Consider the following 12761-nt stretch of genomic DNA (forward strand, 5'->3'; position numbering starts at 1 on the left):
GGGAAAGAGGCCGTCGGCCAATGGGTTGGGCTGTGGTGCGTCACGTGACGGAAACGGGGCGGGGCCCAGGTGTACTTACAAGGCTGCGGGCGGGGGCCTCGGCCTCCTCGCCAAGTTCAGGAGGCGGGGCCGGCGTGCTGGCCTGGGGGGGTAGCTTCGCTAGGATTGGCCTGTGGCCGGGAGGCGGGGCCTGCGCGCGCCGCGGCTGCGGGCTCCGATTGGCCTCGGCTCAGGGCCCGCTGCCGGCGTGCAGGCGAGGCTCGGGGCGCGAGGACCAAGCCTGGCAGTGGGTTCGCGAGCCAGGGGGAGGGGCCGGGCCGGTGGCGGCGGAGGAGGAGGAGGTGGCGGCGGGGGCCGGTACTGGGCCCGGCGGGATGAGCGAGGCGGAGGCGGCAGTGGTGGCGACAGCGGCCCCCGCGGCCACGGTGCCCGCGACGGCGGCAGGGGTGGTAGCGGTGGTGGTTCCGGTGCCCGCAGGGGAGTCGCAGAAAGCAGGCAGCGGGGCGGGCGGAGTCGGAGCCGCAGCCTCCTCGGGCCCCGCTGCTGGGACCCCCTCGGCGCCGGGCCTCCGCACCCCTGGCAACCCAGCGACGGCGGCCTCGGGGACCCCCGCGCCCCCGGCCCGGAGTCAGGCGGACAAGCCGGTGCTGGGTGAGGGGCGGGGCGCGCGCCAGGGCTGCTCTAAGGGGGTCGGCGGGCTGGGGGAGGGGCATCGTGGACCCCGGTGGGGTCCGGAAAGCCGAAGGCCGGTTTGGCTCGAGACTCAAAGGACTAGCTAGGCTGAGGCCAGCGGACCGAAGTGGGTTCCCCTGGTGGGAAATCCTGCAGTTCTTGGGCGGGAGGGCGTGGTTAGTCTGGTAGGGTCTGGCCACGCCCCCGGGGCGGGAGACTTTTGGCCTTGATGACTCGAGTTAGTGTTAGGTAAATCTCTGGGACCAGGAAGCAAGTGCACTAGTGACCCTTACACTGGGAGGGCTAGAGAGACCCTCAGTTATAACCTGAGGGCGGAAGTTCGTGGACCAGGTGAGTACCCGGTTCTAGGTGAAGGGCCTTGATTTGTAGGATGTGAGGAACGTGCCTTAGAATCGGAAGTTTTGAAAGCCTGAGCCCCCCTGTATGGGCGCTTCCATTTACGTAGTGGAACTGGGGTAAGAATGCCTTGAAGCTACTGGGTGAAACCTGGTTGGCGTGAAGTTAAGCTTAATAGGTAATAGGGAGGTAGACTAGATTTTGGAGTGTCTCAAAACTGAGTCGAACTCCATCTCTCTCCCCATCTTACTGTCCCCACTGCATCCCTGCCTGGCAGCAATCCAAGTCCTGGGCACTGTCAAATGGTTCAACGTGCGGAATGGTTACGGATTCATCAACAGGTATCTGAGGAACCCAGGGAGGGGGTGGAATGGGTGCCTTCCAAACTGGCCTGTGGGACTGGACACCTTTCCAGCCTCATCCCTACCCCTACCAAGGCACATGGTTGCAATGTCCAGCTGACGCTGATTGAAAGTCTTTAACCACAGCACAGATGTGGGCAAGACGAAGCCGCCTCCACATCTTCAAGGGCAGCAGAGGATTAATGATCTAAGAAGTTGGCAAACCTGGTTCTGACCCTCCCAAGCCTGTCTGGGTCACCTTCTGGTTTAGTTCGCCGCCGCCTTTGTGGCAGAATGTACCTGCTCTCTGTGCCTCCGGGCTGGAATCCTCACTCATTTCCTGTTTAGGGCAGCGCACTTAGCACTCTCATAACTCATCTCCCTAACGGAGCTGTTAGCTCGTTGAATCAATCCCCCACCTGATGGGACTGCGTCCGGTGGGGGTTGGGGAAGGGAGGCGCCAGCACAGCCCGAGGCTGCTGCTTTCCTTCAGTTCCGCAGCCCCTCCCACCCACCCACCCACCCCCGCCCCCGCACTGGGCGGGGCGTAGTGGCGGATTCTGAGCGGAGCCAGGTCTCTGCCAGAGGGCCTTCCCCAGCCCAGGCACCCTGCCGAGCCCAGACCTCCTGGGAGATCCCAGTTCCCTCTTAGCAGGCTGACCTTTGTGCAGATCTAAGTGCTTTAAAGCTAGAACACTTGTTCTAGGGAAGGGTCCCTCTCTAATTCTGGAAATGAGGACTCCTGGGAGGTTCTGAGGGAAGACCTCCCCCCTCCCCCATTGGGGTGCTAGGATAAACTGGGGTGATAGGCAAGGTCGTGACAGATCGAATGTTCTCTCTCATCCTTGATTTCTTGGTGTGTTGAGAGGGGGCCTGGGGTTCACCTCCAGGCTGAGAACACAGTTTTGTGGCTGTTTGGAGCAAGTTCTTGACCCATTTTCCCCTCCTCAAACGTGTTCTGCACCTCAACTCCTGTCCCCACTTTCTCCCTCCTTGACTATAGAAGGAAGGAAACCGAGTGGAATTTTCCACCCGTGATGTGGGTTGGGGAAGAGGGGTTGTTGGCTGGGGACAGTTATACCCAGCACCACCAGGTTCTAAGGTGCCCTGGGGTAGAGGGTGGAGTGCTCAGCAGGTGAAATCTGGCCCAGCTCCTTCAAGGTGCCTTTGCCTCCCCCCACAGCCCTTTCCTCGTGAAGCCAGGTTTTTCATGGAGGTTTTAGGGATATTTGCTTCATACCAGCTTCAGGGGGCCCCCGCTGGCTCTTGTCTCACTCCCTGGGCCCTGTTTCATCCCAAGCTGCCGTGGAAGGTGGAGAGGATGGGGCCACAAGTCTTAGGAATGGCAGCTAGGGAGGCTTCAGTGGAGGTGAGCGCCTTACCAAAGTCACCCCCTAACAACCCATCCTGTCCTGCAGGAATGACACCAAGGAGGATGTCTTTGTTCACCAGGTAAGAGCTAGGTTGACTTTCTGAGGGGAGGAACCCGCCCTCTTTGATGGCTTTTGCCCTTATCCTTAGCAGCACAGATCATGTTTCTCCAGCTTTCATCTCCTACCCGGAAATAGTTCCCCCATCCACCCGCCTCAGGTGCCTGTATTAACTGCATTGGCCCCACTTGTGTTGGGTTGTCTCTGTAAGAAACGTACCTGTTGCCCTCTGGGCATGGCACGCTCACTACCTACTGGGACCTGTGAACACCCTTAGAATGAATTACAGGCGGTGTCCAAGGGACAGGACACAGGCTTGCGCTACTTGGGTGCAGTGGTTCTCAAAGTGTGGTCCCTGCAACAGCAGCATCACCTGACATCCAAATTCTCAGGCCCACCTCAGTCCTAGCGAATCAATCAGGCTTGGGGGAGGGACCAGCAGCCTGTTTTTACAAGCTCTCCAGGTGTTTGTGATGCACGCACAGTTTGAGAACCACTGCTTTGGTGGAGAGCGCTCTCAGTGGGATTGAGGTAAGAAGCACAGTACATTTTACCCACTTTGCAACTTAAGACTCTCTCAGCTTTTTGTTTTGCTTTTGAGTTCATGTTTCTTGCCTCCCTTCTTGAAATCCTTGAGGGGTGGGGGAGGAGGGAGTGTGTTCTGGGGACCATGGTGAACTGCACAGTTGTTTGAAAGCCGCTAGTTTGTGGCTTTTCCCCCGCTAAACTTTGACTGCCTTCTCCTTGCTCCACCCTCCAGCCCCAGCCCACAAGTATTCAATAAAATTTTGAAAAGAATGAAATTGGGTGGTGGACCCAGCAGGGGCGCAAGAAACTCCCGGCTGGCTGTCCTCACCTTTCTCCTGGCCTTTCCCTAACCAGACAGCTATTAAAAGAAACAACCCGAGGAAGTTTCTGCGCAGCGTTGGAGATGGGGAGACTGTGGAGTTCGATGTCGTGGAAGGAGAGAAGGTTCGAGGGCTGCGGTGGGATGGAGAGCCCGCCAAGCCGTGGGAGGGTGGCCTGGAAGTCCCCTGAGGCTCTGGCCTCCTCAGGCCAGCTCCTCCTCTGGCCGAGCGGCCCAGGCTGTAGGACCAGGACTGTGTCCTCACGCAGACCTTGTCATCCTTAACGTTCTGGCCACTCCAAGGGATGTCCTAAAGAACGTGTCGCTGTCACCAGTCAGCAGTATCTGGGTTTCTTTGTATAGTTCACCAAATACTCCCATGCCTGTTCTCCACGCGGGGCCCGTGCCCACATTCTTCTCTCAGAATCAGCCCTCCCGGAGACAGACACCTACTGCCAGCCCTCTTTCTCCCTCCCCACCCCACCTCCAGGCTAAACCTCAAGAGGGTCCAGTGGCAGCTATTTCAAAAGGACCAGTTGCAGATGTGGTCCCTCCTAGAAGGGTCCAAACACCTGCCACTCTTTCTCTGGGGAGGGTGGAAAGAAGTAGAAGTTACAGGACCTGGAGGAAAGCTGGAAAGGGGCATTTAGCTGGAAGGATGGGAAGACAACGATTCAGGCAAGACTGGGAAGGTTGCGCACTGGTTTTTGGAGCAGGTTCTCACCCGTTCCTCCCCACCTCCCCCTGCAGGGCGCAGAAGCTGCTAATGTAACTGGGCCCGGCGGGGTGCCAGTGAAGGGCAGCCGCTATGCCCCCAACCGACGTAGGTTCCGCCGATTCATCCCCCGGCCCCGCCCAGCTGCCCCGCCACCCATGGTGGCAGAGGCTCCATCGGGCCGGACAGAACTAGGCAGCGAAGGGGAGCGTGCTGAAGACTCCGGGCAGCGGCCCAGACGACGGCGCCCACCGCCCTTCTTCTACCGACGGCGCTTTGTGCGAGGCCCTCGGCCCCCCAACCAGCAGCCGCCCATAGAGGTGAGGGGAACTGGGAACGTGGGAACCAGCTGCGAGAGTTGGTGAGGCTGGAGACCAGAGTCCCCAGACGAAGCAGAATGGTGGCCTGGGAAGAGCTGCAGACGCCTGGACAGCTGGTGCCACCCGGCTCACCCGGGCCTTTGTGTGTTCCCAGGGCACTGATGGGGCAGAACCCAAAGAGAGAGCCCCGTTGGAGGGGGACCAACAGCAGGGAGATGAGCGGGTACCCCCACCCAGATTCCGGCCCAGGTACCGAAGGTAAGACTCCCTGTCCTGGGCTCTGTCTTCCCCTTTGCCAGCCAGTATGGGGACAGGAGGATGGGAAGGGGATGGCCCTGAAGCCAGTGGTCATGAGGGCTGGGTAGCTGAGCAATTACTGCTGAGGTGCCCAGGGGTTAGCAGGCACTGCTGGGGTGGGGTGGGGACGGAGAGGCAGCCTGGTCCACCTCTGCTGGGTGGCCCTGGGAGGGAGGGACGTGGTCCACACAGGGCTCCTGTCCCTTCAGGGTCCCTACTTTTCTCCCCAGGCCTTTCCACCCCAGGCCACCCCAGCAGCCCACCACAGAAAGTGGGGATGGCGAGACCAAGCCCAGCCAAGGCCCCACTGACGGTTCCCGGCCTGAGCCCCAGCGCTCACGAAACCGCCCCTACTTCCAGCGGAGACGTCAGCAGCCCCCTGGACCCGGGCGGCCCACAGCCCCAGAGGTGAGGACCTTGGACTGTCCGTGTGTGGCAGGGGAGAATGAAGGAAAAGGCTGTGGCCAACTTGCCTGTCTCCCTTCTTCCCCCACTTCTGTCTTCTTTTCCTTTCCCTTCCCTCTCTTTGTCCCCCTCCTCCTGGCCTTGCTCCCACCCACCCTGTTTCACGCAGCCTGACACCCGAGAGACAGTACTGCTGGGTCCACGCCTGGCGGGCACCCCAACCCACCAGGAAACCCCAGCAGAGGCGGTCGAGCCCACGTCACCCCCTGCAGACTCCCTCTCAGCTCTGCTGGGAGCCCCAGCACCAGCCTGTGGATGTGAACTGGGGGAGGAACGGGAAGAGAAAAGGTGGGAGGAGGTTGAAGTTGGGGGCCCCAAAGGACAAGAGGGTCTCAGTCGGCCACCCTTGTTCTCTCTAGACCTCGGCCCCCATCAACAGTGGGGACCCCCCAACTGGCATACCGGAGTGATTCCAACTCGAAGGACACCCAGAGCCACCATCTGGTGAGTGGCAGGCCCAGGACAGGTACCAAGAGGGTGGGGATGGGGCTGGGTGGTGATAAGCTGCTGGTCGTGATTTTTCGGTCTCTCTTCCTCTCAGGTATCTGCCAGTTTTTCCAACTGACCTGGATCCTACCCAGCACCTCCGTCCCCGCTTTCCCACAATTCATGACATCGAAACACCAGCTTTTCCCCTTTTTCCTGGAGACTCAGGAGGGCCAAAGCAACAGCCTTTGGCTTTTTTTTCTCTCCCTGACCAAGGGTTAAAGGAAGGGATCCATCCTTATAGTTCAGAGTCACCAACTCCCTCCCCTAAATCAGGCTGAGAAGGAACCAGCCAGCTCTTACCTCCTCCTGGTTGTTTTTCTTTCCCCTCCCAGTTTATTTTTTGTTTCCCCACTACCCCCTATCTCTGAAGCCATTTTATGAACCGTCATGTGCCACCTGAGCCTCCAGTAAAAACAAAAACAGGCTTTCCTGTTGTCTTGGTCTCTGCCTCTTTTCTGTTCAGAGCCTCGCTGGTAACTTACTGTAGAGGGGGCGGCGGCAGGGCCTGCGCTCAGATCCCGTGCCCACGTTTCTAGCTGTACAGCTCTGCAGAAGTGCCTTCATCCCTGTGAAGTTGACTTTTCCCATCTGTGAAACGGGGCTAATGCCTCGCTGGCAGAATGAGTGTTTCCTGAAGTGCCGAGAGCAGCGTCTGGCACCTGCAGCGTCACCTTACCGAGCATTTACTACCGTTAAGGAAAGCAGTGACTACAACTCTTGAGGTGGCGGGGGGTGAGTGAGTGACAGCATCCAGAGGGTTCTGCGGCCTCGAGCTGAGGCAGGATGGAGAGGAGATGGGGGTTGGGGTGGCTATGGTCCCTGCCTCAGCCCATCCCGGAGTGTCTTCGCATGACAGGACGCTCATCTCATACAGTAACTTTATATACGGATCTCTATATATATACATTTAGTACAACAGACCTTCAGTTTCTTCTCCCTGCCCCTTCTTTTCCAAACATATACAAAAATATCTGAAGGCTCCTCCCAGCCCAGTGTTCACAGGCAGCCTTTCAAATCCCTCTTTCCCTTAGTTGGTCAAAAGCCTTTGGGTACAACACCCTCCCGGTATGGGAGAGGAGGAAAGAGCTGGGGCCCCCATCTGGCAGCTTTGGGGAGCAGCTGGGGTGGGGCCCGGAACCCTGAGTCTAGAGAGGCGCCTGCTGTCCCTTCCTCTCCCCACGTGTGGACGTGTGTTCCCTCTCACCCCAGAAGCCCGAGCAAGAGGACTGAGCCTGCAGTGAGAGAGGTGAGGTTAGACCTTGGGAGGGGTGTGTCCTTTGCCCTGGAGGGGACAAGACAGACCCCCCCCCCCTTTCACCCAGAGTCTGTGGCAAGAATTCAGAGAAAGTGCCAGAGTGGGAGGAGTCCAAGGTGGCAGGAACTGGATATCTCTTCTCCAGTCCTGCTCTTGGCTTCAGTTCACGCCCACCGGAAAGTCAGTCTTAGAGCCTCTCCTCCCTATAATCCCCCTACTCTGGCCGGGGCGGAAGTATCCTGGAGCTGGGGCGGGGTGCGGGTGGGCTACAGAGGAAGGAGGGGATGAGAAGGGAGAATGGCCCACCCCACGGCCACAGCCTAACCACAACACAAATAATCCAAGAGTCACACGAGGGGAATGAGGGGGGTGCTCAGACCACCCTTCCCTCCAGCTTCCCAATTCCACCAGGCTGCAGGGGGTTTCTCCACCCTGGAAGTAATGGGGAAGAGAGGGTTAAAGTGCTGCAGAGGAAAGGAGGGGGTCTCTGGGCGGGTTGAAGAACTGGCTCTCCTGCCCCTGCTTGGCCCCTCAGTCATTCTCATCTGGCCCTAAGTACTCAAGCTCTGTGCTGGGTTTCACCTCCTGCTCTAAAAGAGAAGGTGTCCGGCGGAAGGCGGCTGAGATCTGGTCAAACGTCCGGCCGCGGGTTTCAGGCACTTTTAAGAAGGTGAAGATGAAGAAGCCAAGCAGGAGGACCGCGAATAGAAGGAAGACGTAGGGACCCATAGCATCCTGGGACAAGTGGAGAAAGAGGTGTTGACAGAGGGGAGGGAACGGGTGGCCTCCGGCAAGCCAGGGACGAAAGCCTTCACAGGGATACTGCACAGAGCAGGTGGCTCCTTTGCGGGGCAATGGAAATTACCGGGAGAATTTAGTGAGAAAAGAATTCTCTGAACCCCAACTCTCCTGGTTTCTCCCTCTCTTACCATCCTGAGTCACTGAAGTCAGAGTGGATTCCTGGCCATTTGCAGTATTAATATGAAGTTTGTAATATTACTCCTAGTCTAAGTAAGTTATGCCACTAGTTTGTTCTGAAGAAACCTCTGTTGTTATCCAATCTAGGTCAGTTCCCTTCTTTGATTCTGGTGGAACAGGTGGTCTTCCGGACCCACGTGGTCCACCAAAGTGACCCCCAGACCAGCACTCTATGGGCGGGGGAAAGGGGGAAATGCTGACTGGAAAGCAACTGGGCTAGTTGTGAGTGTGAGTTGCCATCCTCTGGCTGACCATGTGGGAGATGGGGACCGGGCAGGGGACCTACCGCAACATACTGGAAACCCATGCCAATGATGAAGTTGCACGTCCAGTTGGAGAAACCAGCCACAGCCATGGCTGCTGGGCGGGGTCCCTGGCTGAAGAGCTCGGCCACGATGAACCAGGGGATGGGGCCAGGGCCAATCTCAAAGAAGGCCACAAAGCCAAAGATGGCCACGATGGAGACATAGCTCATGGCTGGAACCCGCTCCTGGGGGCCAGGCAGGGAGGGTGGAGAATTCAGGTCAGGTCTTTCTGGATCTTCCTTTGCCCTCAACCCAGCAAACTGGCATCTACCCCTACCAGCTGCTCACGGGGGGCTGGCCACCCTTGGTTAGAATAGGTCCTTGAGCATTTGACATTCAGCTGGCCACCCTTTGCCAATTCAGGGCAGAGGGAACATGTGGTCTCCCAGCTCTTATGACTGTGGATTCCCACTTGGTTCTAGAGCTGGGTCCTTAGGAATTATTGGTCCTGAGGCTTGACAGGGGCTCTCCTCCCTGGCTGCCAGGATTGTACTACAGCTTCCACCCAGAGGAGGAAGTGCAGCCTGGGTCCCTCGGCAGCACGGTCCTGGCATACGGCCTGGCCTCAGGATCAAAGGCATGTATGTTGAGGCATGGCCCTGGCTGCCCACAGAGCCCCTTGGGGCAGTTCCCCTGGGTTGGGCCACGGGTCCCCTTCCCTCTCCCTAGGCCTCACCAGCAGAAGCAGAGCCACGGTCATCAAGATGGCACAGCCACACATGCCTGCCAGGCCTAGGAGTTGGAGGGTCCGGCGCCCAGCCCGTTCCACCAAGAACACCTGAGGGGAGAGTCAGGGCTTGCAAGGGGCCTTTAAGGCTTGGGAAGTGGGAGGGGTTAGGTGGGTGGGGCCAACCAAGAGCTGGATCTCCAGGAAGCCCAGGGTTGTGAAACCAATGGTGGGGGCCCTTCCAGAGGTAAGTAGTTACCGAGACCAAGGTGAAGACCGTGTTGACCACACCGGCTCCGATGGTGGCGTAGGCTGGTTGCCCTACCCCCGCCGTCTCGAAGATGCTGGTTGAATAATAGAAAACCTAGAGGTGGGCGAGAAGAAAAGGGGATGGCAGGGATGTGTCCCTCCCTCCCTTGCAGCCACTCCAAGCTGGACTGACCCTGAATTTTAACGGAGGAGGCTTGCTCCCTTCTTCCCTCCTCTCAGGCTCTTCCCTGACCCTTGCCCTTCCTGGAGGCTGCTGCATACGTACTGCGTTGATGCCCGACAGCTGCTGGCTCAGCTGCAGCACAATTGCAATGACGAGGGGTTGCCGGTGGATGTGGCTGCCCAGGAGCTGGAGCAGGGACAGTGGCCGCTCATGCTCCAGCTTCCGCTTCTCCTCCTTCAGCTCAGCCAGCTCTTCGGACACGTCGGCCCAGCCTGTCAGGCGCTTCAAACCTGGAGGTGAGTAGGGTTAGGTCTGAGAGGGCAGGGAGGGGGCCTGGGAGGAGGACAGGCACCAGCAAGACGGCACGGGAGCTCACTCTTTCTGGCGGGCCCCTCCAGGTTCCGGATGATGTACAGGTAGCGGGGGCTTTCTGGGCAGAAGGGCAGCAGGACCAGCTGCAGGAGGGCAGGCAGCATAGTGATGCCCAGGAGAAGTGGCCATAGGGTAGCAGTGCCCAGTATGGACTCCAAGCCCAGCACCTGTGGCAGAAGGGTGGGAGCCGTTCAGCCTGTCCCCAGAGCCCCACCCCAACCCCCTTCCCAGCCTCCCATGAGGCCAGGTCCAGTCACCTGGGCAATCAGGATGCCAGTGACGATGGCCAGTTGGTTGAGTGTCCCCAAGGCGCCCCGCAGGTGAGTGGGGGCGATCTCCCCCACGTACATGGGCACCAGCCCCGACGTCAGCCCTGGGCAGAGGGAAGGAGAGAGCTTCTGAGGGCAGCTGCCCACTCTGACCCCCAAGCCCAGGGAGAGTGAAGGAGAGCAAGGCACTGGGCGGGACCACAGTGCCCGCGGGTACCTGAGTAGGCGCCAATGAGGAACCGTCCAAGAATGAGCAACTCGTAGGAGGCAGCCGCCTTGGCCAGGCCCATGAGGGCGCCCCCTAGCACTGCCAGGGCATTGTTGAACAGCATTGCCCTCTTCCTGGCAGGCAAAGAGTGGGGCTGTGAGAGTTAGGGCATTGGTACTCTGGCTCCCTTCCTGTTTTCCCTTGCCCTCCAGCCTCATACCTTCCCAACCACTGAGAGATGACTCCAATCAGGAAGGAGGAGATCATGCCACCCACAGAGAAGATGGCCACGGAGAGAGCCCAGAGCATGGTGAGGGTGCCTGGTGGGATGGAGCCGGGTCCCTCAGGCCCCTGCCTCCCCAGCCACGTCTCATTGTAGCTCTGTTCAATCACCTAGGGGACAGCACAGGAGTTATTCCCTGCAGACTCCTCCCTCTCTGCTCACTCCTGACACCCCCTGCCTTGTCTGGGCCCCCCACTCTGCCGGCTGTAGCCCCTCACCTTCTGGGGGGCATTGATGACCCCGATGTTGTAGCCAAACTGCAGGGAGCCGAGCACAGCGGAGAATACGGCGAGGACCAGGGTCCCAGTGACTCGTTGCTGGGGGTGCTCCCCATCCTGGGCAGGCGGAAGCAGAGAGGAGGCATATCACATGGAATCATGGCATCTTTCCTTCCTCAAGGGGCCCAGGCCCAGCAGGAGCCTTGAGATGCTGGGTTCCATCCAACATGTTGGGCGAGGGAAAGTGGGCCATATTAGGAGTCGCTTGAAGATCTCAACGTAAACAAGAGCAGGAAGAACCCGAGAGTACCAGGGCATGGAGGAGAAACTGATGTTTGAGTCCAGTAGGCAGAGAAATGTTTGAGGACCTGGGTCTCACAATTCCTCTGTGACCTTGGGACAGGCTTGGGCTTAAAAGACCTGAGTTCGGATTTGTGTAACCTTGGGTAAGTCACTGCCCCACTCTGAACTGGGGAGATAGGGGTGATGTTGCCTAATTTGCCTACCTGTCAGTGAAAGTGTGAAAATCAAAATCAAACGTTAACAGTGTCCCCAACAGTGCTGGTTTTATAAAGTGACAAGTGCATTATCGTCATCAGCCTCTGTCCTCTCCCCTCCCATCTGGGGGTTCTCTCCGCGGGCTCCTGGAAGCCCCCAACAGGCTCAAGAAAGCCATTTCCCAAAAGGACATCGCGGTCATTCCTCCTGGCCTATGGCCTTCTCTGTCTCCGCCCCGGCCTCCCTTCCCCCTCTAAGCTGCGACGAAGGGCAGGGGGCCATGCTGGCTTTTGCCTGGGAGAGCCTTGCCCAGGGGATGGGGGCGGGAAGGTGGTATGAGGTGCGGTAGCGGTGGTGGCTGATCGCTGGCGGCACAGACTGTCTCCAAACGGAAACCTGAGCTGGGGGAGGAAGGGCTGACACTCCCCTCTACCCCTCCACCAACCTTGGGGCGAGGGAAAGTTCAGCGTCCTGGAGGACTGACAAGAGTGGGGGTGGGGGTGGGCCTACGGAGAACCTCCGGTCCTCGAAAAGTTGCGGGCGAGCCGAGACAGACGGACAGCTGCTGAAGGGCAAGACCCGCCTGGACCTGCTTTCTTGAGGGCAGAGTGTCCACGATCCCGGCGCAACTCGCCGCCAACTAGAGAAGGGGGCGAACCCTGGACTCGCAGAATCCAGCCGCTGTCCTAGCCCCCGAATAATCCCCCAGACGCACTCTGCCTCTTGGAGGGACTGGAATCCGACCGTCACGGGTTGTCCAGCCCGGGTATAAATAGCAAGTCCCCCACCCCCACCCCCTGCGTCTGCGCAAGGACCGCCCCCTAGCTGACCCCAACCGCGACCCCAGCCCGAGAAAAGCGGGACCCGTGTCCGCGTCCCGCCCCCGCATGCCAAACCCTACTTCGGAGCCGATCTGTTGGAAGCCCGACGGCATCTTGTCTTAGGAACTGGAGATGCACGAGCTGCCGTAGATGAGAGGGAGGCGACTGGGGGTCTGCGGCCCTAGCCTTGGCGGGCAGAGGGAGCGGGGGCGATGGGGGTCGCGGAGCTTTGTGCGGAGGGCGAGCCTGGCGGGACCCACAGCCACAAGCCGAGGAGCCAGAGAGCAGCTCCCGGGGATCTGGCTGAGCCTGGCCGGCGGGGGAAAGACCCGAAGAGCAGCCCCGGCGGTTCCCCAGGGCCACGCCTTTCACAGCACCCATTGGCCGGGAGCCCGCACACCCCAGAAGGCCACGCCCCTCCCTGAGGCTGAGAGTTTGGCACCTGCTGTAGGGTAGGCCAGCGAGGCCACGCCCGTCAGCGAGCCGGGCGAGACACGCCCCGCGGGTTCCCGCCGGCCTAC

General features: G+C 59.4%; 2 protein-coding genes across 2 annotated transcripts; one reads left to right on the forward strand and one right to left on the reverse strand.

Moving 5' to 3' along the window:
• The first annotated feature begins 269 nt into the window (after window positions 1–269).
• On the forward strand, window positions 270–6352 carry YBX2 (Y-box binding protein 2). The gene is made up of 9 exons (XM_079904619.1): window positions 270–651; window positions 1307–1370; window positions 2789–2822; window positions 3683–3772; window positions 4398–4682; window positions 4837–4940; window positions 5210–5387; window positions 5804–5888; window positions 5986–6352. Exons 1-8 carry the CDS (start codon window positions 375–377, stop codon window positions 5852–5854), a joined length of 1083 nt encoding a protein of 360 aa, XP_079760745.1. The 5' UTR covers window positions 270–374; the 3' UTR covers window positions 5855–5888; window positions 5986–6352.
• Window positions 6353–7694: 1342 nt separating this feature from the next.
• On the reverse strand, window positions 7695–12353 carry SLC2A4 (solute carrier family 2 member 4; the record flags this gene model as incomplete). The annotated part of the gene is made up of 11 exons (XM_079904712.1): window positions 7695–7923; window positions 8453–8656; window positions 9148–9249; window positions 9398–9502; window positions 9674–9861; window positions 9948–10110; window positions 10201–10316; window positions 10430–10554; window positions 10641–10813; window positions 10922–11038; window positions 12321–12353. The coding sequence occupies 11 exons, from the start codon at window positions 12351–12353 to the stop codon at window positions 7720–7722; spliced, it is 1530 nt and encodes a 509-aa protein (XP_079760838.1). The 3' UTR covers window positions 7695–7719.
• Window positions 12354–12761: the final 408 nt, after the last annotated feature.

The sequence above is a fragment of the Stenella coeruleoalba genome (genome assembly GCF_951394435.1).
Source record: "Stenella coeruleoalba genome assembly, chromosome: 19".
NCBI lineage: Eukaryota > Metazoa > Chordata > Mammalia > Artiodactyla > Delphinidae > Stenella > Stenella coeruleoalba.